The sequence below is a fragment of the Saimiri boliviensis genome, chromosome 20, assembly GCF_048565385.1.
Source record: "Saimiri boliviensis isolate mSaiBol1 chromosome 20, mSaiBol1.pri, whole genome shotgun sequence".
NCBI lineage: Eukaryota > Metazoa > Chordata > Mammalia > Primates > Cebidae > Saimiri > Saimiri boliviensis.
In genome coordinates this window covers 7,666,019-7,688,350 of record NC_133468.1, presented here as the reverse complement: position 1 = coordinate 7,688,350, position 22,332 = coordinate 7,666,019, and the positions used below count along the sequence as shown (strand labels likewise).

The 22,332-nt window shown below is 54.0% G+C and overlaps 1 protein-coding gene across 2 annotated transcripts in view; it reads left to right on the top strand.

Moving 5' to 3' along the window:
• Positions 1–22,332, top strand: part of CDHR2 (cadherin related family member 2) — a 52,108-nt gene that overhangs the window by 28,199 nt on the left and 1,577 nt on the right. For both annotated transcript variants that reach the window (XM_010346626.3, XM_074390672.1), the window contains 25 exons: positions 2,026–2,115; positions 3,019–3,144; positions 3,220–3,366; positions 3,447–3,522; positions 3,644–3,759; positions 3,870–4,103; positions 5,309–5,464; positions 5,545–5,706; positions 5,946–6,007; positions 6,247–6,490; positions 9,542–9,781; positions 12,718–12,787; positions 12,938–13,543; positions 14,374–14,445; positions 15,213–15,262; positions 17,346–17,494; positions 17,640–17,748; positions 17,840–17,928; positions 18,411–18,479; positions 18,586–18,663; positions 18,758–18,818; positions 18,895–19,019; positions 19,546–19,659; positions 19,740–19,820; positions 20,555–20,612. In XM_010346626.3, the coding sequence (XP_010344928.2) occupies positions 2,026–2,115; positions 3,019–3,144; positions 3,220–3,366; positions 3,447–3,522; positions 3,644–3,759; positions 3,870–4,103; positions 5,309–5,464; positions 5,545–5,706; positions 5,946–6,007; positions 6,247–6,490; positions 9,542–9,781; positions 12,718–12,787; positions 12,938–13,543; positions 14,374–14,445; positions 15,213–15,262; positions 17,346–17,494; positions 17,640–17,748; positions 17,840–17,928; positions 18,411–18,479; positions 18,586–18,663; positions 18,758–18,818; positions 18,895–19,019; positions 19,546–19,659; positions 19,740–19,820; positions 20,555–20,612 (3,384 nt within the window). The remainder of the gene's footprint in view (positions 1–2,025; positions 2,116–3,018; positions 3,145–3,219; positions 3,367–3,446; positions 3,523–3,643; positions 3,760–3,869; positions 4,104–5,308; positions 5,465–5,544; positions 5,707–5,945; positions 6,008–6,246; positions 6,491–9,541; positions 9,782–12,717; positions 12,788–12,937; positions 13,544–14,373; positions 14,446–15,212; positions 15,263–17,345; positions 17,495–17,639; positions 17,749–17,839; positions 17,929–18,410; positions 18,480–18,585; positions 18,664–18,757; positions 18,819–18,894; positions 19,020–19,545; positions 19,660–19,739; positions 19,821–20,554; positions 20,613–22,332) is intronic.

Genomic DNA, 22,332 nt, shown 5'->3' with positions numbered 1-22,332 from the left:
CTGGATCCAGGTACTCAAATCACATCAAGATACGATGAGTTTCTCTCCTCTTAGCTCGGCTTCTCTTATCGCCTCCATCCTGGGGGATGAATGGTGATAAGACTACAGGCTCACATTGAGAAGGAGACCATCTCTTTCTCAATCTTTCCAGCCCAAACCCCAGGGCTGACTTTCACTGGCTCATTTTGGGTCATGAGCTATCCTTGAGCCAGTTTAGGGGTGTGGAAGGCTCTCCTGAATTAGGTCAGCGTCGTGGGCCTTCCCCACAGCAAATGAGGGAAGTGGGGATAGTTCCACTTAAGCAACATGGATGGAAAGGAGGTTCCCCGATGGTCACTGGGCAGCAAATGCCACCACTCCTGAACCTCCGTTGTCATGTGCCTGCAATGAGCTTTGAGGTGGGGGACCGCACGCCAGGCCAGACATGTGTGGCCTGGACAGCCGTGTGACAGGCTCTGATGGAAACCCTCAGTGCCCGGCGCTGTCCTAGGTGCTGAGGTTACCTGGGGAGCAAGACAGACCTGCTTGCTACTCTCGGCAGTTCATCTAGGGAAGGCCACAGACAGGAACCAATGAAACAAAAGAAGCAGGATGATTTCAGATGGGGGTGAGCCTCACCATGAGTACGGGACAAGGCAAAGTGAAGGAAGTGACTGCAGCAGACAATGCTTTAAGTTGAAGGGCCAGGAAATGCCTCTCTGAGTTGAGGGCATCTGAACAGAGAGACCTGAATGGCAAGAAGGAGCTGGCAGGGGATGCTCCTGGAAGGGGTGCTCCAGGCAGGGGAACAGATGCAAAGGCCCCGAGGCAGGAATGAGCTCAGCCAGTGCGGCTGGAGGGGCAGGGTGAGGAGGAGGTGAGGTCAGAGAGGTGAGTGGCAGCCTAGCCTCAGAGGGGTCTGGTCTGGACCCTTGGAGGATTTGAAGCACAAGAGTGATGTGGTCTGATTCATAATTTTCAAAGATCTCTTTGGCCACCATTAGGAAGTAGAGGTCATGGCTAGGTGCAGTGGCTCATGCCTGTAATCCCAGCACTCTGGGAGGCTGAGGCAGGTGGATCACCTGAGATCAGGAGTTCAAGACCAGCCTGGCCAACATGGCAAAACCCTGTCTCTATTAAAAAAAAAAAGCCGGGCGCGGTGGCTCACGCCTGTAATCCCAGCACTTTGGGAGGCCGAGGCGGGTGGATCACGAGGTCAAGAGATCGAGACCATCCTGGTCAACATGGTGAAACCCCGTCTCTACTAAAAATACAAAAATTAGCTGGGCATGGCGGCACGTGCCTGTAATCCCAGCTACTCAGGAGGCTGAGGCAGGAGAATTGCCTGAATCCAGGAGGCGGAGGTTGCGGTGAGCCGAGATCGCGCCATTGCACTCCAGCCTGGGTAACAAGAGTGAAACTCCGTCTCAAAAAAAAAAAAAAAAAAAAAAAAAGAAGAAGAAAAAGAAATAGCTGGATGTGGTGGCAGGTGCCTATAATCCCATCTACTCGGGAGCTGAAGCAGGAGAATTGCTTGAACCTGAGGGGCAGAGGTTGCAGTGAACTAAGATCGTGCAACTTCACTCCTGGGAGAAAGAGTGAAACTCCATCTCAGAAAAAAAAAAAAAAAAAAAGGAAGTAGAGGTCATGTGGACAGGAGACCAGGAGCAAAGGTCTCCCAAAAGAAGCCTCCAGATCTGTAGGGTGCTGTTTGAAACCCATGGCTATAGGCTGTAGAGAGCGCATGTGTCCAAGTGCGCAGCGGCACGGTGAGGCTGGGCTCTAGAGTGATCCCTCATCCTGGTTCTGAGGGGCTCTGAGAATCAGAAGCCAGCTCAGGTGGTGGAGAGGCTGTGTGGGGAGGGGAGGAGGGAGATCCTCCCTGCCGCCTGGCACCCCCAGCTGCCTTTCACCTGCAGCCCTGTGGGAAGAACAGGGGAACACTGTCCCTATGCATGGCACAGCTGAGGGCACTGAAGCTCAGTGACAGACGAGGGAGAGGAGGAGCTGGATTTGAGCTCGTAGGTGACGGGTCCCTCCCTGCAGACCCTGCCAGTGGGCAGCGTGGTGTTCTCCGTGCTGGCTCAGGATAAAGACATGGGTTCTGCGGGCGTGGTCGTGTACACCATAGAGAAGGTGAGTGTGAAGGGGCCCTGACCGCCTTCATGACCGCCAGGGGGCAGCATCTCCACAGGCAACCCCAGGGCCTGAGTGTTGGGGTGGGGACATTGGCCCTGCCTTGGCCCAGCCCTAGTCCCCAAACCTTCCTCTGGCCACCAGCCCCCCCACCCCCCGGAGACCTCACCTTGCCCACTTGCCTAAAGATGGTGCCTGTGGCAGACCAGACCCTTCTTCCTGCCTGCCTGCTCCCGGGTCTTGTCCAAGTCCCACAGACAATAAGGGGTATGTGAACCAACTTCTCATGGAAACGGACTTACTGTTGATAGTGCCGTTTACCAAGCACCAGCCGCATGCCTGGCACATACCGTAAAGTCGTCCCTTGGAATCCGTGGGGAATTCGGCTTCAGGATCCCGAGGACACCAAAATTCAGGGCTGTTCAAGTCCCTGACATGCGATGGGGTAGTAATTGCATGTAACCTAGACACATGTGCGCTTTAGATCACTTCCAGGTCACCTCTAATACCAATGCAATGCAAATGCTTTGTCAATATGGCATGTTACGCTGTGTTGTTTAGGGAATCATGGCAAGGGAGAAAGTCTGCACACCTTCAGTACAGATGCAACCATTGTGGGCATAGCTACAGTTTTGATCTGTGGCCCGTGAAATCTGTGGATGTGGAACCAGCAGAGATGGGGGGCCAATTGCATCTTATTGGATCTTCCTTTCAAACCACTGAGGGTTGTCACCAGTCCCATTTCCCAGCGCTGGAAAGCAAAGCTCAGAGAGGTCATGTGACCTAGTGGCAGTAGCGTGACGAGTCAGTGGCAGAGCTGGGGTCTTCCCCTTGTTGCTCAGAGTGGGGTTCTTGGGGCAGCGCTGTTCCTAGGGAGCCTGGCCCGAGTGTGCTCTGCCCCAGGCCATCCCCAGCACTGGGGACAGCGAGCATCTCTTCTCGATCCTGGCCAATGGCTCCATCGTCCTCAATGGCAGCCTCAGCTACAACAACAAGAGCGCTTTCTACCAGCTGGAGCTGAAGGCCTGCGTGAGTAGAGGGTGCTGGCGGGTGGGGGAGCCCGGGACCCACGGCACTGGCTCAGTGGCAGCTGTCTCCCTGCAGGACATGGGCGGCATGTTCAACAACAGCTTCATCGTGCAGTGCTCCGTGCCTGTCTTACTGTCCATCTCCGTGGTGGACCAGCCTGACCTGGATCCCCAGTTTGTCAGGGAGTTTTACTCGGCCTCTGTGGCTGAGGATGCAGCCAAGGTGCGCGGGGCACCTGGGGGATGTGGGTGGAGGCGGGAGGCGGGGGAAGCTGGAGGCGCACTGACTAGGCCGGCCTCCAGGGAACCTCGGTGCTGAAGGTGGAGGCTGTGGACGGCGACAAAGGCATCAATGACCCTGTGATCTACAGCATCTCCAGTGAGGATGGGGTGTCCCCAGGCCAGGGCTGGGCCGGGGAGGCAATGGGGTTGGAGCTCCCTCAGAACCACGCGAGCAGTGCTGTTCCAGCTGTTCCGCCTGTCCCCTTGGCCCTTGCCAGACTCCACGCGGCCCGGCTGGTTTGACATCGGGGCAGATGGGGTGATCAGGGTCAATGGTTCCCTGGACCGTGAGGAGCTGCTGGACGAGGGTGAGGAGGTGCAGCTGCAAGTCACGGTGAGCAAAGGCCCCAGGACACCTGTCAGACTCCCGCTCTCTAACCTCTGGACTTTGATCTCTCTCTGACCACTGGCCCTCTGCCCTCTGCCCTTTGCTCTGTGCCTCAGGCCACTGAGACACACCTCAACATCCACGGGCAGAAGGCCAAGGTGAGCACGTGGGTGACAGTGAGTGTGACGGATGTCAATGACCACATACCTGAGTTTTACAACTGCAGCCTCCCAGCCTGCACATTCACCCCTGAAGAGGCCCGAGTGAACTTTACCGGCTATGTGGACGAGCACGCCTCCCCCCGCATCCCCATTGAAAACCTCACCATGGTGGTCTACGACCCGGACAAGGCAGGCGCGGTGGCATGGGTGTGGGCAGGGGGTGGCTGGGGAGGCCAATGGGAGCCTGGATCAAGTGCCGGTGTGATGTGGTGCTGGGTGGCGGTGCTGGTGGTGCAAGGTGTGGTGATGGAGAAGGGGGGCGCTGGGTGCTCTCTGGAAACCTGCATTGGTAAGCAGTATCATCCTCTGGGCGATCGGTGTGGGGCTGATAGGAAGGCGTGCTGAGCAGAGGCTGACGCTGAACGTCAGATGATACTGAGTGGAACATCATTGTCCATGGTGATGGATGGCTGGTGAGGTCTCCTGGCATTGGGCGGCCGTGATTTGAGTAGTCTTGGGAATTGGGAAGGGCTGAGCAGTGTTGGGATGAGTGGTCTGAGGTGTGAGGTGGGAGGGAACTCTTTTTTTTTTGAGATGGAGTTTCGCTCTGTTGCCCAGGCTGAAGTGGAATGACCCAATCTCAGCTCACTGCAACGTCCGCCTCCCAGGTTCAAATGATTCTCCTGCCTCAGCCTCCCAAGTAGCTGTGATTACAGGCATGCACCACCATGCCTGGCTAATTTTTGTATTTTTAGTAGAGATGGGGTTTCATCATGTTGGCCAGGCTGGTCTTGAACTCCTGACCTCATGATCCGCCCACGTTGGCCTTCCAAAGTGCTGGGATTACAGGCATGAGCCACTGCACCTGGCCATGGGAGGGCACTTTTAAGTGGAGGCTGCAGTGAGAGGTGGGTAACGTGGTGGCTCTGGAGGATGAGTTAACTCCAGAGGGTGTGGGTGTTGGGAGATACTGAGGAGGTGGAAATGTCGTGTGGAGGACAGCATCAGGTGGCATTAGGTTGGCCAGAAGGATGGCACTGGCCAGTGGGGCCACGTAGCGTGTGAGTGGTGTTTGGTGTTGAAGTGGGGGGTGGGGGATATGAAGGGTGGGTGCGAGAGGCGGTAAACAGGAGTAAGGGGTGTGTATCCCGGCTCTCGCCCACACCTGGGACCCACAGTGCCTAGGGAGCTGTCTTCTATGGAGCCCACATTTGCAGGAACTGGTGACCAGCCCAGCCTCCTGCACCCTCTCTCGCAGTCTTTTGAGAGCCCCTTTCTGTAGGACCTCATCTGGCAGGGTGTCCAGAGGCAGGAGCCTGGGGCCAGGGACTGGGGGAAGATGCAGGTGGGCAGAGCAAGGGGACAGGTCCCTACAAGACAGCCCACCTTTACAGGGCAGCAATGGCACCTTCCTGCTGTCGCTGGGGGGCCCCGACGCAGAAGCCTTTGGAGTCTCCCCGGAGCGGGCAGTGGGCTCGGCCACTGTACAGGTGCTGGTGAGATCATCCGAACTGGTGGACTACGAGAGGCAGACGGTGATGACGGTGCAGGTGAGGGCTGCTCTGGGGTGCCGGGGGCAGAAGCCGCAGCACTTGGACCCCACAGCTGCTGCCTCCTCCCCTGCCCCCAGGTCGTGGCCACAGACTCAGTCAGCCAGAACTTCTCCGTCGCCATGGTGACCATCCACCTTAGAGACATTAATGACCACAGGCCCACATTCCCCCAGAGCTTGTACGACCTTATGGTGCCGGAGCATAGTGCCACCGGCTATGTGGTCACCAGCAGCATCCACGTGAGTGATGTGGACACGGTGGGGCTGTGGGGTCCCAGCAAGCAGGCATGCATGTGTGAGTGTGAGAGTGTGTATGGGAGTGTGTACGTGTGAGGTGGGGGTGGCCATGAGTGAATCCGAGTGTGCCAGGGATTCTCCCTTTGCATCAGGAAGCGCGACAGCTCTGTCCCCGTGAGTTGCGTAGGTGGTAATGCGTGCATTGCCTCCGCGCGGCTCCCCATCATGTCTCTGCCTCACAGGCCACGGACCCAGACACAGGCGCGTGGGGCCAAATTACCTATAGCCTGCTCCCAGGAAACGGGTAAGGGCTCAGGTTGGGCCATGGGCAGGTGGGCGAGCAGGGTCTACGATAGCTGCGGAAGACCAGAGGCACTCAGTTACCTTTCAATTTCAGATAAACAAGGACTGATTTTTAAAAATAATGAATATGTTGCATATACCACATGGGATATGCTGGGATATTTGTTGCCATGTATCTGAAATTCACACTGAAGTGAGCATCCTGTGTCTGTATTTGCTAAACCTGGCCCCTCTGAGCAGGGCAGACCTCTTCCAAGTGGATCCCACCTCAGGGACAGTGACAGTGAGGAACGGCAAGCTGCTGGACCGGGAGAGCCAGGCCGTGTACTACCTGACATTGCAGGCCACGGATGGTGGGAACCTGTCCTCCTCCACCACGCTGCAGATTCACCTGCTGGACATCAACGACAACGAACCCGTGGTCAGCGGCTCCTACAACATCTTCGTCCAGGAGGAGGAGGACAACGTCTCCGTGATCATCCAGGTGTGAGCCCGCCTGGACCTGGTGGGTGGGACTGGGGCTGGGGACCAAGCCTGATCCATGGGCATGCCGGCTCTGGGTAGTCAGGGCTCTGCTGTGTGGTTCTGAGACAGACACTCAGAGTCTCTGGGCCTGTGTTTCCTCTCAGGACATGAACCATAGCCTTACTCTCAGGGTCACTGGGGAATAATCTGATGACTCGTGTGAGGAGCTCAACTCTGGGCCTGCCACAGAGCAAGCCCGCAAAAACATACATTTATTTTTTATTTACCCACTTTCCCCACTTCAAAAAGGACTTGAGGTGGCTTAAACAGTAAGATAAAAATATGAAAGAAATAAGAATAAAAAAAGAGAAAATAAGGATGGCATTTGTTAAAGGGCACAAAGGTAAAATTAGAACCCAGTGCTACAGAATTGCTCAGAGAACAGAACTGAAGGAGTAAGCTTCAAATTCTGTTCTGAGCTTCGTGGTAGCCAAAGCAAAAAGGGGAATGAGATCAGTGGCCAGGTTCACAGAGTTCATGAGATAAAAAGCCACTCGTGGCTCCAGAGAAACACCAGGAGTAGCTCCTTCCCTCCTCCTTCCTGAGGAGTTGGGCAGCTTTGCCCCTGCGGCATCTGAAAGGGGGTCTTGTGAGAAGTGAGAAACCAGGTCCTCAGAGGGCAATCTGGTGGCCACAGAGCCCTCCCATCTTTCCGGAACTGTGCAGTTTCCAGAGCATGTTCCCATCCCTGATCTCTTGACAAGCTTTTGAAGCAGATGCTCTAATAGTTCCCATTTCGCAGGAGACAACAGGCTCAGAAAGGTTAAGTGACTTTCTGTGGTTACACAGCTAGTGAATGACGGCGCTGGGGCTGCAGCCCAGGTCTCTCTGGCCCTGAAGCCTGGGCCTTTCCTCCTGCCTGCTTGGCACTTCTCCCCTGGTCCGGGAGCTCCTCGGGGCAGGAGCGTTTCCGGTCTGTCGCTGTACTGTGTTGCCCAGCGTGACCCCCCAGGAAGCACTTGACGAATTAACTGGCCTGAATTCAGGGCACCAACGGATGAGCAGACAGGGTCAGGCTTTTGGAAAAAAAAACGTCTCCAGCTGCTTTCAAAGGATGCATGTAATAAACAAGATCCCAGCAGAATGAAATGGAGGAGCTGAAGGAGGGGACCCGCAGGGAGGAAGGGAAAGAATTGGTTGGGACAGAGTGGTCCAGCTCCAGGTTCAAGGCCACGTTTGCTGAGCACCCGCCCAGTCTTTGGTTGGGCCCTGGGTCCTCAGAGATGAGTCCACCACCATTTTTGCCCCCAGGCAGCTCCCAGTTAGTGGGTGGGCATCAGACAGTCACCCACCTGTGCTATGTTGAGGCCCAGGGAAAGCACCAACCTGGCCTGGAGTTAGGCAGGGAAGGTGTGGGGCTGAGGGAACAGAACCTGCAAAGGCCTGGTAGCACAGAGGAACCTGCTGTGTTATCCATGGTGGTTCACCCCAAAGGTAAGCCAAGCATGCCTTCAAGGCCCTGGCAGGGCAGGAAAACACACACACACACACACACACACACACTCTCTCTCTCTCTCTCTCTCTCTCTCTCTCACTCACACACACACACACACACACACACACACACACACAGACATACAAATTGGGCGAAGAATCAGCTATTTTGGCTGGGCGCGGTGGCTCACGCCTGTAATCCCAGCACTTTGGGAGGCCGAGGCGGGTGGATCACGAGGTCAAGAGATCGAGACCATCCTGGTCAACATGGTGAAACCCCGTCTCTACTAAAAATACAAAAACTTAGCTGGGCATGGTGGTGTGTGCCTGTAATCCCAGCTACTCAGGAGGCTGAGGCAGGAGAATTGCCTGAACCCAGGAGGCGGAGGTTGTGGTGAGCCGAGATCGTGCCATTGCACTCCAGCCTGGGTAACAAGAGCGAAACTCTGTCTCAAAAAAAAGAAAAAAAAAAAGAATCAGCTATTTTAAAAATATAGCATTGACGGCCAGGTGTGGTGGCTCACGCCTGTAATCCCAGCACTTTAGGAGGCTGAAGTGGGCGGATTACTTGAGGTCAGGAGCTCAAGACCAGCCTGGCCAACAAGGGAAAACCCTGTCTCTACTAAAATTATAAAGATTAGCTGATATGGTGGTTCACGCCTGTAATCCCAGCTGTTCGGGAGGTTTAGGCAGGAGAATCACTTGAACCAAGGAATTGGAAGCTGCAGTGAGCTGAGATTGGGTCATGGCACTCCAGCCTGGGCAACGGTGAGACTCCGCCTCAAGAAAGAGAGAGAGAGAGAGAGAGAGAGAGAGAGAAAGGATGAAAGAAAAGAAAAGAAAACACAGACCAGGTGTGGTGGCTCACGCCTGTAATCCCAGGACTTTGGGAGGCCAAGGCAGGTGGATCATGAGGGTTGGGAGTTCAAGACCAGCCTGGTCAACATAGTGAAACTCCGTCTCTACTAAAAAATACAAAAAATTCACTGGGTATGGTGGTGGGCACCTGTAATTGCAGCTACTCAGGAGGCTGAGGCAGGAGAATCTCTTGAACCCAGGAGGCAGAATTTGCAGTGAGCGAGATCGCGCCATTGCAAGCCAGCCTGGGCAACAAGAGCAAAACTCTGAAGAAAAAAAAAAAAAAAAAGAAGTAAAACGTATACTTATAGTACTGAAGTAGTCATTACAGGAAAATCAGAATCGTGGACTTCACACTTATGAGTTTAAAACTTTCCTTGAATGTCTGCAATTTCCTGCTCCCATATCCCGCTTCCTGCCAGAGTATCAGCAGCAAAAGGGTCTGTCTTGATGACAGCTGTATTCTCTGCACCTGGAACAGGGCTGGGCACACTGTAGGCCCACAGTGGTCATTTGCGAGATGAGAGAATGGCCTCAGTGCTGAAGATCTCAGAAGCTCTTGCAAACTGTTGACCTGAGCCTCTTAGATGAGAATCTGAGGCTGGGAGATGGGCCCACTGCTCCAGGCCTGATAACTGCCTATATGGGCCAGCGCTGGAGAGGGGCTGCGGGCTGGGAGTGCTGATGGCTGATGGCCAATCCCTGCTTACCTGCACAGGCCCACGACAATGATGAGCCGGGCACCAACAATAGCCGTCTGCTCTTCAGCCTGCTGCCTGGCCCCTACAACCACAACTTCTCCTTGGACTCCGACACAGGACTCCTCAGAAACCTGGGGCCCCTGGACAGAGAGGCCATCGACCCCGCCCTGGGGGGCCGTATCGTGCTGACAGTGCTTGTGTCTGATTGCGGTGAGCCTGTCCTCACCACCAAAGTCAACGTCACCATCACTGTGGAGGTACGGGCTGGCTCAGCCAGGGCCGGATGGCAGGGTGGGCCCCGGGGACTCCCAAGCTGATGGCCAGCCCCTCCAGCTTGAGCCAGTCACACTTCTGCCCTCTGCAGCCAGCTTGCCTGTGTTACAGTCCCACTCACTCATATGGCCCCAGGCAATACTCAACCTCCCTAGGCACTTGGGCCCTTCGTCTGTAAAACAAGGATGAAAAAGGCTAAAGGTTAAGCCGGTTAATGAATGGAAAGTGCTTGGTAGAGTGCCTGAGCTTAGAGGGTATCAGTAACTAACAGCTCTAATTGTCACTCACAAAGCCCCACCTGAAACCCTCCCTGCCACCACTGAAAAGCGAAGGGAGGGTGAAAAGCAGCATTGTTGGTGTCTACTGCACATCAGGGCATCCCCCAAGGTCGGGCTGGTTATTACCATTTTGTTCCTATCTATCTGTCTATCTGTCTATCTATCTATCTTCTATCTATCTATCTATCTCCCTATCTATTTTGAGATGGAGTCTCACTCTGTCGCCAGGCTGGAGTGCAGTAGCACGATCTTGGCTCACTGCAACCTCTGCCTCCCAGGTTCAAGTGATTCTCCTGCCTCAGCCTTCCAAGTAGCTGGGACCATAGGTGAGCACCACCACACCTGGCTATTTTTTTTATTATTTTTTTTAAAAGTAGAGACGGGGTTTCACCATGTTGGCCAGGATGGTCTCGATCTCTTGACCTCATGATCCGCCTGCCTCGGCCTCCCAAAGTGCTGGGATTACAGGAGTGAGCCACTGTGCCCGGCCTTATTTATTTTTGAGACAGCATCTCCCTTTGTCGCCCAGGCTGGAGTGCAATCGTGCCATCATGGCTTACTGTAGACTCAACCTCCCAGGCTCAGGCGATCCTTGTGTCTCAGCCTCCAGAGTAGTTGGGACTATAGGCACATGCCACCGTGCCTGGTTAACTTTTTAATTTTTGTAGAGACGGAGTTTTGCCATGCTGCCCAGGCTGGTCTTGAACTCCTGAGCTCAAGCAATCCACCTGCCTTGGCCTCCTAAGCAGCTAGGACTTAAGATGCATGCCACCATGCCTGGCTAATTTGGCTAATTTAAAAAATTTATTTTTCATAGAAATGGGATCTTACTTATTGCTCAGGCCAATCTTGAACTACTGGCCTCAAGCGATCCTCCCACCTCGACTTCCCAAAATGCTGGGATTACAGTCATGAGTCACCGAGCCTGTCCTATTAGCATTTTATTGATCAAGCAACTGAGGCAGGGCTGGGTGCAGTGGCTCACACCAAAAATCCCAATACTTTGGGAGGCCAAGATGAGAGGATTGCTTGAGCCCAGGAGTTCAAGACTGGGCTGGGCAACATACCAAGATCCCATCTCTACAAAAATAAAAAATTAGCCAGGCATGGTGGCATGGACCTGTAGTCCCAGCTACTCAAAGGCTGAGGAGGGTGGATCGTTTCAGCCCGGGAGGTTGAGGCTGCAGTGAGCTATGTTCATGCCACTGCAATCCAGCCTGTAAGACAGAGCAAGACCCTGTCTCAAAAAAGAAACTGAGTCACAGAGAGGTTCAGTACCTTGCCTGGGGTGGGGGTCACAAAATGGGGTTGTGACTCCAGTCAATCTGGTTCTAAGGCTGCCACCAGCCCACAAGTCACCTTCCTCTGGAACAGTATTGTAACAGATATGCACATAACCCTACGTCCTCTAGGGTTGTGCAATGCACACCCTGCACCACTGTACATAGTAGCCCTGTGTCCCCTGGATTGGGATGCACCATTTTCACGCAAGGGTCAGAGAGTAAGACCTCAGAAATAGAGAAACTGAAGCAAAATGAGAACTTGCTGGTTGTCCTTGGGGTGGGAGGGCTGCAAAAAGAGAACTTCATTTCCTGAGTGAACGAATTTCTGCACCTCTGCGAACAGTCCTCACAATTGCTCTATTAGTGGGGCTACTACCCCATTTTGCAGATGAGGACATTGAGGCCCAGCGTGGTCAAGGACACACGTGAGGCAGAGGTCAAGCAAGATGTGACTCAGCGCTCTCAGCCACTCCTGTGAGCTAGGGCGAACTTGAGAATGCAGCTGGTCTTCTGCATGGAGCTATGATGCCATCTCTGGGAAATTAGCAGCAGAAAACACATATAGCTAAGGTGGAGGAAGGTTGTCTTCCAAATGTTCATTCTAGGGTTATTCAGAAAAACAAACACCTATGATGTGACCCACAAACCCAGGAAGGGCTGGAGTGCTCAGGGCATCCCCCAAGCACACACCAGTGTTGGGGACAGAGGGAGGGCAGAGTCACCTCCAGGTTGTAACAGTTGCAGGGCTCCAGCTGTGCTTGATGGGTTAGGGCTGGCCACAGAGGTGAGAGCCGCAAACAGCCAGTGTCCGAGGCAGGAGCAGGTCTATGCAGGTCCCGGAACCCATTTCTGCCTGAGCACAGAGCTGGTGTCGTGGGCTCAGTTGTATGCAGGAGGGACAAGGGTAGGAGGGGACACGGGAAAATATGGGCCTTGGAGCCTTCGTGGACACATAATGGTATTGGTACCAACACAATAAATCCAAGAGATGGGAGTCAAGCTGGGCCAGGCAGGGTTGCAGGGGGACCCAGAACTGTGCTTCCAGAAATCAGGGTCTAGAACAGTTCTGAGATGTGGTCGGAGAAACTTGGCCTTACATATCCGAGGAGGCAGGCGGGGCTTCCTGAGGATGGATATGTAAGGCCCAGCTCCCACCACAGGCCCCCGAACCCTAGAGCCTGTGTGACCTGGGCAAGTTCCCTCCTCCCAGAGCCTGTTTCCTCATCTGGGGAGTGGGCAGTGAGATCTGAGGCACAGGTAGAGTCTGTGCCTCAGAGCACAGGGATTATTGGTTTCTCAGATTGGCTCTGGGGGTGGGTGAGATGGGATCTGGGGACTCAGACCTGTCTCTGCCTGCAGGACATCAATGATAACCTGCCTATCTTCAACCAGTCCAGCTACAACTTTACGGTGAAGGAGGAGGATCCAGGTATGTGTTCCCTGGGTCAGGAGAGGCACTAGGGCTGGGGCCCAGTGTGTCTTTCTCAGGGTGCACCTGGAGTACCAAGAGAGGCAAGGGCAGAGGAGGCTTCCGATGGCGGGGCCAGGAGTCCCTCTGAGCTCTGTCCCTCGTCCATAGGAGTACTCGTGGGCGTGGTTAAGGCCTGGGACGCAGACCAGACGGAAGCCAACAATCGCATCAGCTTCAGCCTGTCGGGGAGTGGTGCCAACAACTTTATGATCCGAGGCTTGGTGCTGGGGGCTGGGTGGGCTGAGGGCTACCTCTGGCTGCCCCCGGATGTGAACCTGGACTTCGAGACACAGTCCGTCTTCAACCTGACAGTGAGTGCCGAGAACCCAGACCCCCAGGGTGGTGAGACCACAGTATATGTCCTTGTGAATGTGGAAGATGTGAATGACAATCCCCCCACCTTGGATGGAGCCTCACTCCGGGGCATACGTGTGGCTGAGAATGGCTCACAGCATGGCCAGGTGGCTGTCGTGGTTGCCTCGGATGTGGACACCAAAGCCCAGCTGGAGATACAGCTTATGAACATTCTCTGCACCAAGGCCGGGGTCGATGTGGGCAGCCTGTGCTGGGGCTGGTTCTCAGTGGCGGCCAATGGCTCTGTGTACATCAACCAGAGCAAAGCCATTGACTACGAGGCCTGTGACCTGGTCACACTGGTTGTGCGGGCCTGTGACCTCACCACAGATGCCGGCTTCCAGGCCTACAGCAACAATGGTAAGGCAGCCTGGTCTTAAAGGTCTTGGAGGCCACAGCTAGGGGCTGAGGGAAGAAGCCCTGAGCTAGGACTCACAAGCTCTGGGCTCAGATCCTGGCTCCAGCCCTTTCCAGTTGCAAATACTGGGAAAGTCCCAAATCCTCTCCAAGCTTCAGTTTCCCCATCTGTCCAGCGGGGTTGGGCAGTAGGTTGGCTGTGAAGAATCAAAGAGAAGATCTGTGTAAAGTGTTTAGTGCAGTGCCTGGCATGCAGTAGCACTGAATTAATGCCATTACTTTGTAAGATGCTGTGAAAGAAAGATCACACTTCAGAGCCAGATGTGTGCTTGTATCCCACTTCTGACACCAAATAGCAATAATAACCACATTAACAGCTAGCATATACCGAGTCGTTCTGACAGCCAAGAACTGCACCACGCACCTTAGAAGCATTTTTGCACTTCTACATAATCCATGGGGTCGGTGGTCCCTACCAGTTTTATAAATGAGGAAACTGAGGCAGAGCATGGGCATTTAAACAACCAGCTTGCATAGTTAGAATGTGTCAGTATAATGTCATAGGTGGGATCTACCTAGGCTGGGCCCAATCCTTGCCCACTTAACTATTGCTGTGTGACTTTGACAAGCTGCTTATCTGCTCTGAGGTCTAGGATGATACTTCCACCCACACAGGCTACAGAAGACTGAGCAGGCATTCTGGGTCAGGAGCAGGGGAGGGGACTGAGCACAGGGAACACATGGGAGGGAGGCTGTGGGGCACGGGGTTGAGGCCCAGGCTCTTTGGGTCAAGCTCTTGTCCAGAGCCAAAACCAGCTGCCCTTGTCTCCTAGGGAGTCTCTTAATTACCATTGAGGATGTCAATGACAACACACCCTATTTTCTGCCTGAAGATAAGACTTTTGGTAAGCAGCAACCCTGTGCACACACACACACCCCTGCTCCCTGAGGTCACCCTTGGGCAACCCCACAGACCATCCATGGGCTCCAGGAGGGCCTTTAGAAAGAGGGAAGACCTCTAATCCTGCCTCTTCCCAGGGCTGCAATAGGAGAGGACATTGGAGGATTTTTTTTTTCTTTTTCTTTTTTTCCCCATTTTTCTTTTTTTTGAGACAAAGTCTCACTCTGTCTCCCGAGCCGGAGTGCAGTGATGCAATCTCGGCTCACTGCAATCTCCGCCTCCCAGCTTCAAGTGATTCTCCTGCCTCAGCCTCCTGAGTAGCTGGGATTACAGACATGCACCACCATGCCTAATTTTTGTCTTTTTAGTAGAGATGGGGTTTCACCATGTTGGCCAGGCTGGTCTTGAATTCCTGGCCTCAAGTGATCTGCTTGCCTTGGCCTCCCAAAGTGTTGGGATTACAAGCATGAGCCACCGTGCCCAGCCAACATTGGAGTTTTCATTCCAGCTCTGCCCCAGCTAATGTCTAGCCCTGGCCCCCAGGCCTTCCCTCTCTGGGCCTCCATTACCCCATGCGGGCCTGTGACCTTGCCTGTGACAATGGGAGGTGGCTGACTTGCTGACTACTGGCCCAGTAGTGGCTGTAATGGCATCTCTTTTGGTAGAGTGGTTGAGGGCAGGTTTAGGGGGATAAGCCCCGAGCTGTGCCAGCCTTGGTCCGGATGGGCAGTGTCCTGACCCTGCTGACCCCCTTCCCAACCACACCTGCAGTGATCATCCCTGAACTCGTGCTGCCCAACCGGGAGGTGGCTTCTGTCCGGGTAAGTCCTTGGCTCCAGCCTTTATTGATCACATTAGCCCCAGGGGACACAGGGCTGAGGCCTTCAAGCCTTTAACGGTAGAAAGAAAATATATGGGCTCCAATATATGAAAAAGAAAACCCCAGGAGGGAAACCAACACCTGTCTAATCAATGTAATCAAACTTCATGGTGTTAAACGTAGCATTCATAAAAATGTCATGACCATGAATACCACTTGTAGTCTAGGTTTTTTCACTATACTAGAATTCTTGAGTACTACAGAGAACTTGTAGCCAATTGTAAATTAAACGAGTGCTTTGTCATTCAATAATTCCCAGAGCCAACTCATAAAAAGGCTTTCAGCTGTTTATGGTGTTGGCCGTGAGCGAGTTTATTAGGGGTGGTGGCTATGCCATGTGTTGGGGAGGCCTCCCACACCGCTGACGGCTGGGCCTGGCTGGGCTTCTTACTGACCTGGAGAGCTGCCTTCCCTCTCTGGGACTCTGTTTCTCTCTTCAACAAGAAGCTGGCAGTTCCCAGAAGGTGGCATGTGGGTGCTGCTCCCTATGCTGTGGAAAGGACATGGGTACAGGAGACAAGGCTGGCCTTCCCTGCTTAAAGCTGAATGTAAAGACAGGGTCTCTCGGAGCCTCAGTTTCCTCTTGTAAAATGGGGATGGTAATCCTTCCTCTCTACATAGAGACAGTAACTGTGTGACTTTCAAGCCTTAAAACACTTCCCTAATCTGCCAATTTTGTTCTAATGTTATGAGTTTGGCCACTGAAATATTCTTTTTTTCTGGTTTTTTTAAGACAGTCTCACTCTGTCACCCAGGCTGGAGTGCAATGGAGCAATCTCGGCTCACTGCAACCTCCGCTTCCTGGGCTTAAGCAATTCTCCTGCCTCAGCCTCCCGAGTAGCTGGACTACAGGCATGCACCACCACGCCCAGCTAATTTTTTTGCATTTTTAGTAGAGACGGGATTTCACCATGTTGGCCAGGCTGGTCTTGAACTCCTGACCTCAGGTCACCCACCTGCCTCAGCCTCTCAAAGTGCTGGGATTACAGGCATGAGCCACTGTGCCCAGCCAGCAATTTTCTTTAAATAGACTCTTTTTTGAGACTAAAGGATCAGTGTTGGCCTATCCTCAACAGTAACGTCAGTGGACTGGAGGCTCTGTGTGCTAGTTAAATTTTTCTCTTAAAGGCACTAGAACGAATAAAAATGTTTGTGTCCCCTCCCTAACCAGCTTCATTGTCCACTAGGGGAATTGGTACTCACATTAGCAAGAAAATGAGGGGTCCCACGGGAGGTGCTTAGGAAATCTGAGCATCACTCTGTGTGTGTGTGCACGTGTGTGCGTGTGCTAGTGTGTGTGCGAGTGTGTATGTCCAAGTGTGAATGTGTGTGTGTACAGGGTGAGTGTATGTGAATGCGTGACTGTGCGTATGTGGGTATGTATGAGTACGTGACCAGGATGTGTGTGTGTGTGTGTGTGTGTGTGTGAATGTGTATGTGACTGTGCAAGCGTGTGAATGTGTGTGAATTGAGTGTATTTGTGATTGTGAACTGTGTGAGTGCATGTGAGATTGAGGGGGTGTGTGTGTATGTGTGTCAGGGGTGTGTGTGTGTGTGAATGTGTATGTGACTGTGCAAGCGTGTGAATGTGTGTGAATTGAGTGTATTTGTGATTGTGTGTGAACTGTGTGAGTGCATGTGAGAGTGAGGGTGTGTGTGTGTGTGTCAGGATAAGTGTGAGTGTGAGAGGGTGTGTGTGTATGTGAGAGTGAGAGGATTAGTGTGTGAGGGTGTGTGTATGAGTGTGTGTGTGTGAGAGTGTGGCAGTGGAGGAGTGGGGGGAGCAGAGCAAGATTTCCACGTGAGGGACTTTGGGCAGTGATCTGTTTAGAGGTCAGGGACAGGGGCAGGGACTTGTCCAAAGCAGGCACACAGCTTTTTGAAACCATTTGCTTATTTGGGGCAGCGTGGGGATGGTGGATAGAGATGGTGAGGACCAGCCTCCCAGGTCACCTTTGCCTGCTGGGGTGGAGGGATGCCTGGCCTGGCCGGGCCCCCCAGATGTTGTCCACTCTTGCTCCCAGGCCAGAGACGATGATTCAGGGAACAATGGCGTCATCCTGTTCTCCATCCTCCAAGTAGACTTCATCTCTAAGGATGGGGCCACCATCCCTTTCCAGGGCTTCTGGATCTCTACCTCCTCCGAGGCCGACGTGTTCACTGGGAGCATTCAGTAACGGCGGTGGCCCCGGGGGAATGGGTGGGGGAGGGGCCCGAGGGGAGCTTCCAGGCAGCAAGTCCCCCATCCCAAAGGTTACAAGGCTCCTGAGGATTCAGCTTGGGTTCAAAGACTGACCTGCACCTCCCACCTTCCACAGGCCCGTGACCAGCCTTGACTCCACTCTCCAAGGCACCTACCAAGTGACAGTCCAGGCCAGGGACAGACCTTCTGTGGGACCTTCCCTGGAAACCAACACCACCCTGAATGTGAGTGCCAGTCCCACCTCCAGCCCTCAATGCCCTCTGCCAGCCCCCAGGGTCCCTCATGCCCCATCTCCTGCACACCCTCTTCCCCCAGCTCTTCACCGTAGATCAGAGTTACCGCGTGCGGCTACAGTTCTCCACACCAAGGGAGGAGGTGGGCGCCAACAGACAGGAGATTAATGCGTAGGTCTGGGGAGCCCGGGAGGGAGCTGTGGGAAGAACAGGGTGTAGGAGCCTGGTCTCTGACAAAACCTTGATGGGATGTCTCTCAATCCTGTTTCTGACCCACATTTGACCTTGTCCCTGTCTGTAACCCTGTACCTTAACCTGCATCATGTTTTTGCATGTCCCCAGAAGCCCATACCCAGCCAGGGGCAGAGGGAGGCCTTGGAATGGGGCTGCCATGTACAGTTGTGAAAGCTGTGCACTGCACAAGGGCACTCTGCTTGCTAATCTATTAACCCAGCCCCAGAGGAAGATTTCCTCTTGTAATTTGCACGGAAGTGCTACCTACTCAGCCAACAGAGCTGTCCAGAGGAGGTGCCCCTTTCTCATTCACACAATTCCAAATTCCACTGACATAGGCCCCTACCCTATCCCCTACCCTGTGCCATAGGGGCTAAGGCTCCTACCCCAGGCCTCTGTGACATCTGCTCCCTTTGCAGGGCTCTTGCCCAGGCGACCAGGACTACAGTCTACATTGTGGACATTCAGGACATAGATTCTGCAGCTCAGTGAGTGCCCAGAGACCTGGAGGTGGGGGTGAGGGGGAGAATCGGTAGCAGGAGGGGCCCCTTGGGTGGTCCAGGCTGCTGACTCTTCAACTCTGTCCCCCTCCAGGGCCCGAGCCAACTCTTACCTTGATGCCTACTTTGTCTTCCCCAATGGGACAGCCCTGACCCTCGATGAGCTGAGCTTGTGAGTGGGGCTGCCCCTGGGGCAGGCGTTAGGGTGAGCAGGAAGTCTGGGGTGTGCCAAGGTCCCTCGGGCCTAAGTGGAGTTCTGTGGCCAGGATAATCCGGAGTGATCAGGACTCACTGACGCAGCTGCTGCGGCTGGGGCTCGTGGTGCTGGTGAGTGCGGGCAGAGTGAGGCAGCAGGCGGAGCTGCGGGGCCCCCACAGTCCCCCTCACACTCATCCTTCTCCAGGGCGCCCAGGAGAGCCAGGAGTCAGACCCGTTGAATCAGCTCATCGGTGTCATCATAGGATTGGGAGTGGCTTTGCTGCTGGTCCTTGTGATCATGACCATGGCCTTCGTGTGTGTGCGGAAGAGGTTAAGCTCCCATTGCCCCCATGTCTCCAGCCTTCACCTTCTCCCACCACCCGAGACATCAGGGGGTGGCGGTGGAAAGAGCTGGGGTTTAGGCATAGGTACACGTGCATTCACTCCCCAGTGACCCGGGGAGAGATCTCGGGCAAGCCACCTGCCCTCCCTGAGCCTCAGTGTTCTCATCTGTGAACGGGCACGACACGACACTAGATTCCTTAGTGCACTCATGGAAGTGATGTGTATTCTACACCCAGCGAGACACTGGCCCACACTATGCATTTAATAGATGCTGCTGCTTTTTCCAACATGTATAGAGTCAGCAGCTATATCTGGGTTTGACTTCAAGCTTTGTCACTGGCTATGTGACCTGCAGGAAATCACTTGCCTTCCCTGGATCTTACTTCTACCCTCTGTAAAATAGAGATAAAACTCGCCTCCCAGGATCTTGTGAAGCCACACTCTCAGGGCCTCCACTGGGCACACAATAGGTGTGCAGCAACAGTGTGACCCCCCTCCTGGTTTCCCACAGCTACAACCGGAAGCTTCGAGCTATGAAGGCTGCCAAGGAGGCCCGAAAGACAGCAGCGGGGGTGATGCCCTCAGCCCCCCACATCCCAGGGACTAACATGTACAACACTGAACGGTAAGCAGGGGTCAAAGGCTAGGTAAGAGGCCTGGTGGGGTGGCGGAGGGACAGACCACTTGACCAGGCTTTCTCTCCAGAGCCAACCCCATGCTGAACCTCCCCAACAAAGACCTGGGCTTGGAGTACCTCTCCTCCTCCAGTGACTTGGACTATGTCAGGTGAGCAGTACGCCTCACAGCCATGCTAGGTGGCGGTGGTGGTACAGGTAGTGAGGGTGATGGTGATGATGGTGGTGGCGATGATGGTTATGGAGATGGTGTTGTTGGTGGGAGTGATGGTGTTGGTGGTGATGGTGGTGGTCATGGTAGTGGTGGTAGTTATCGTGGTGACAGTGGTAAGGTGATGGTGATGGTAGCAATGGTGATAGTGGTGACGATAGTGATGACGACGATGATAGTGGTGGTGATGATGGTGTTGGTGTTGAGGTGATGGTGGTGATGACAGTGATGGGGATGACGGTGTTGGTGTTGAGGTGATGGTGGTGATGACAGTGGTGGTGATGACGGTGTTGGTGTTGAGGTGATGGTGGTGATGGTAGTGGTGGTGGTGATGACAGTGGTGTGGTGGTCATAATGGTGGTCGTTGTGGTGGCGGTGATGGTGGTGAGGTGACAGTGATGGTAGTGATGGTGATGGTGGTGATGTGATGGTGATGGTGTTGAGGTGATGGTGGTGATGATGGTGATGGTAGTTGTGGTGGTGATGTGATGGTGGTGGTGGTGGTGGTATTGGTGTTGAGGTGATGGTTTTGGTGTTGAAGTGATGGTGATGGTGGTGATGGTAATGACGGTGGTCGTTGTGATGGTGATGGTGGTGATATAGGTGGTGGTTCTTGGGCACAGTAAGGGAGGACTGGGCCTGCCAACACCTGCGTTTCATCACCTCTCTTACAGCCTCAACTCCCTGGATGACAACTCTGTGGATGTGGACAAGAACAGTCAGGAAATCAAGGCAAGATGAGAGATGAATTGGTGCCTGGAGATTCCAACTTGGGTTCTTCTGTGGAGGGGTTCAGGACAGAGCTCGAGGGAACCGCTGTGGACATGGGCAACTCTGCTTCTTGGCACCAGGCCCCAAGAAACCCTGTGGCTTTGGAATGGGGTCCAATTCCTGCTCCTCCACTGGTTCACTGTGTGACCCTGAGTGCATGCTTTCCTGCCTCTACTTTCTCAGTGTTTTCACCTGTAAACGGGGATGGGAACATCAGCCGTGCAGGGCCAACGTGAGGATTAAATAAGGGCAGGCGTAAGAACCACCTGACACAAACAAGTGCTCAGCAATCTGCTTCCAGCCTTCCACGGCTGTTATCAGAAAGCCAGCGGGGGTGAGGGGAGGAGATCTGGAGAGGAACAAGCATAGTCTAGAAAAGCTGAGAAGATGGGCTCACATGAACAACCGTACTGTTATCTGTTCAACAGGTAAGTTGGTTAGATGAGATCAAATGTTCACAGCCTGGCCTGCTGTGTAGAAGCACCTGAAGAGCTCTTGAAAAATACCGATGCCCAGGTCACACCCAGGTCCATGGGTGCAACATTCTAGCATTTTAAAGACCAAGAGTTCTGATTCTGATGGCCCATGTGGAGCCTGGGCATGGACCTGTTATAAAAGCTGCCCAGAGGGTGCAAAGATGTAGGCAGGGTGGAGGCCGCTGGAGCAGGTCAGCGGGCTGAGTGCGGGGTGCTCCTGCACGTGGAGGGGTGGGTCTCTGGAAACAGAAGGAACTGCCCTCTCTCCTTCCCACTTTGAAAGCCTCCTCTGGAGGAGACACTAAGGCCCGTTGGAGCGGTGACAGTCTGAGGTTCTGTGTGTGTGTTGGGGGGATCCACTCACATTTTCCCCGAGTCTGGGTTCTGGGCTGGGCCAGGTCCCTGCCCATCAGGGGCTCCCACCCTGACCTCATGGTTCAGAATTTGTTTCCCCTGAGGACTCCTTATGTGAAAAGATTTGGTCAGCTGAATCCTCTCTTGGTCTTTAAAATGCTAGTGTGCTGCCGGGCGCGGTGGCTCAAGCCTGTAATCCCAGCACTTTGGGAGGCCGAGGCGGGTGGATCACGAGGTCGAGAGATCGAGACCAACCTGGTCAACATGGTGAAACCCCGTCTCTACTAAAAGTGCAAAAAATTAGCTGGGCATGGTGGCACGTGCCTGTAATCCCAGCTACTCAGGAGGCTGAGGCAGGAGAATTGTCTGACCCCAGGAGGCGGAGGTTGCGGTGAGCCGAGATCGCGCCATTGCATTCCAGCCTGGGTAACAAGGGCCAAACTCAGTCTCAAAAAAAAAAAAAAAATGCTAGTGTGCTGCACTGGGGCCCAGGTACAACACAGTGCAGGGAATGTGGCACAGAAGCCTCTGGACGGGCCCTAGGTATGGTTGTATGGGTAGCAATGCAGGCGGTCAGGCAGCACTGGAGGCCCCTGGCTAGATGCTAGGAAATGGTTAGTGGCCAAAACTCTAATGAACATATCTGGGGAACTGAGGCAAAGGAACAGTCTTGTCTGCTGGCGTTCATAGCCTGTGGCAGAGGCTGATGCTGGTCCAAGGCTGAGGGAGTGGAGTCAGGGACCCCCTGAGGTGTGGCTGGATCTGTGGACTGTGGAGGGGCAGAGAACTAGGAGAAGGGTCTGGAAACGGAGGGGGGACAAGTAACTGAAAGTCTTCAAAGCCAGAATATT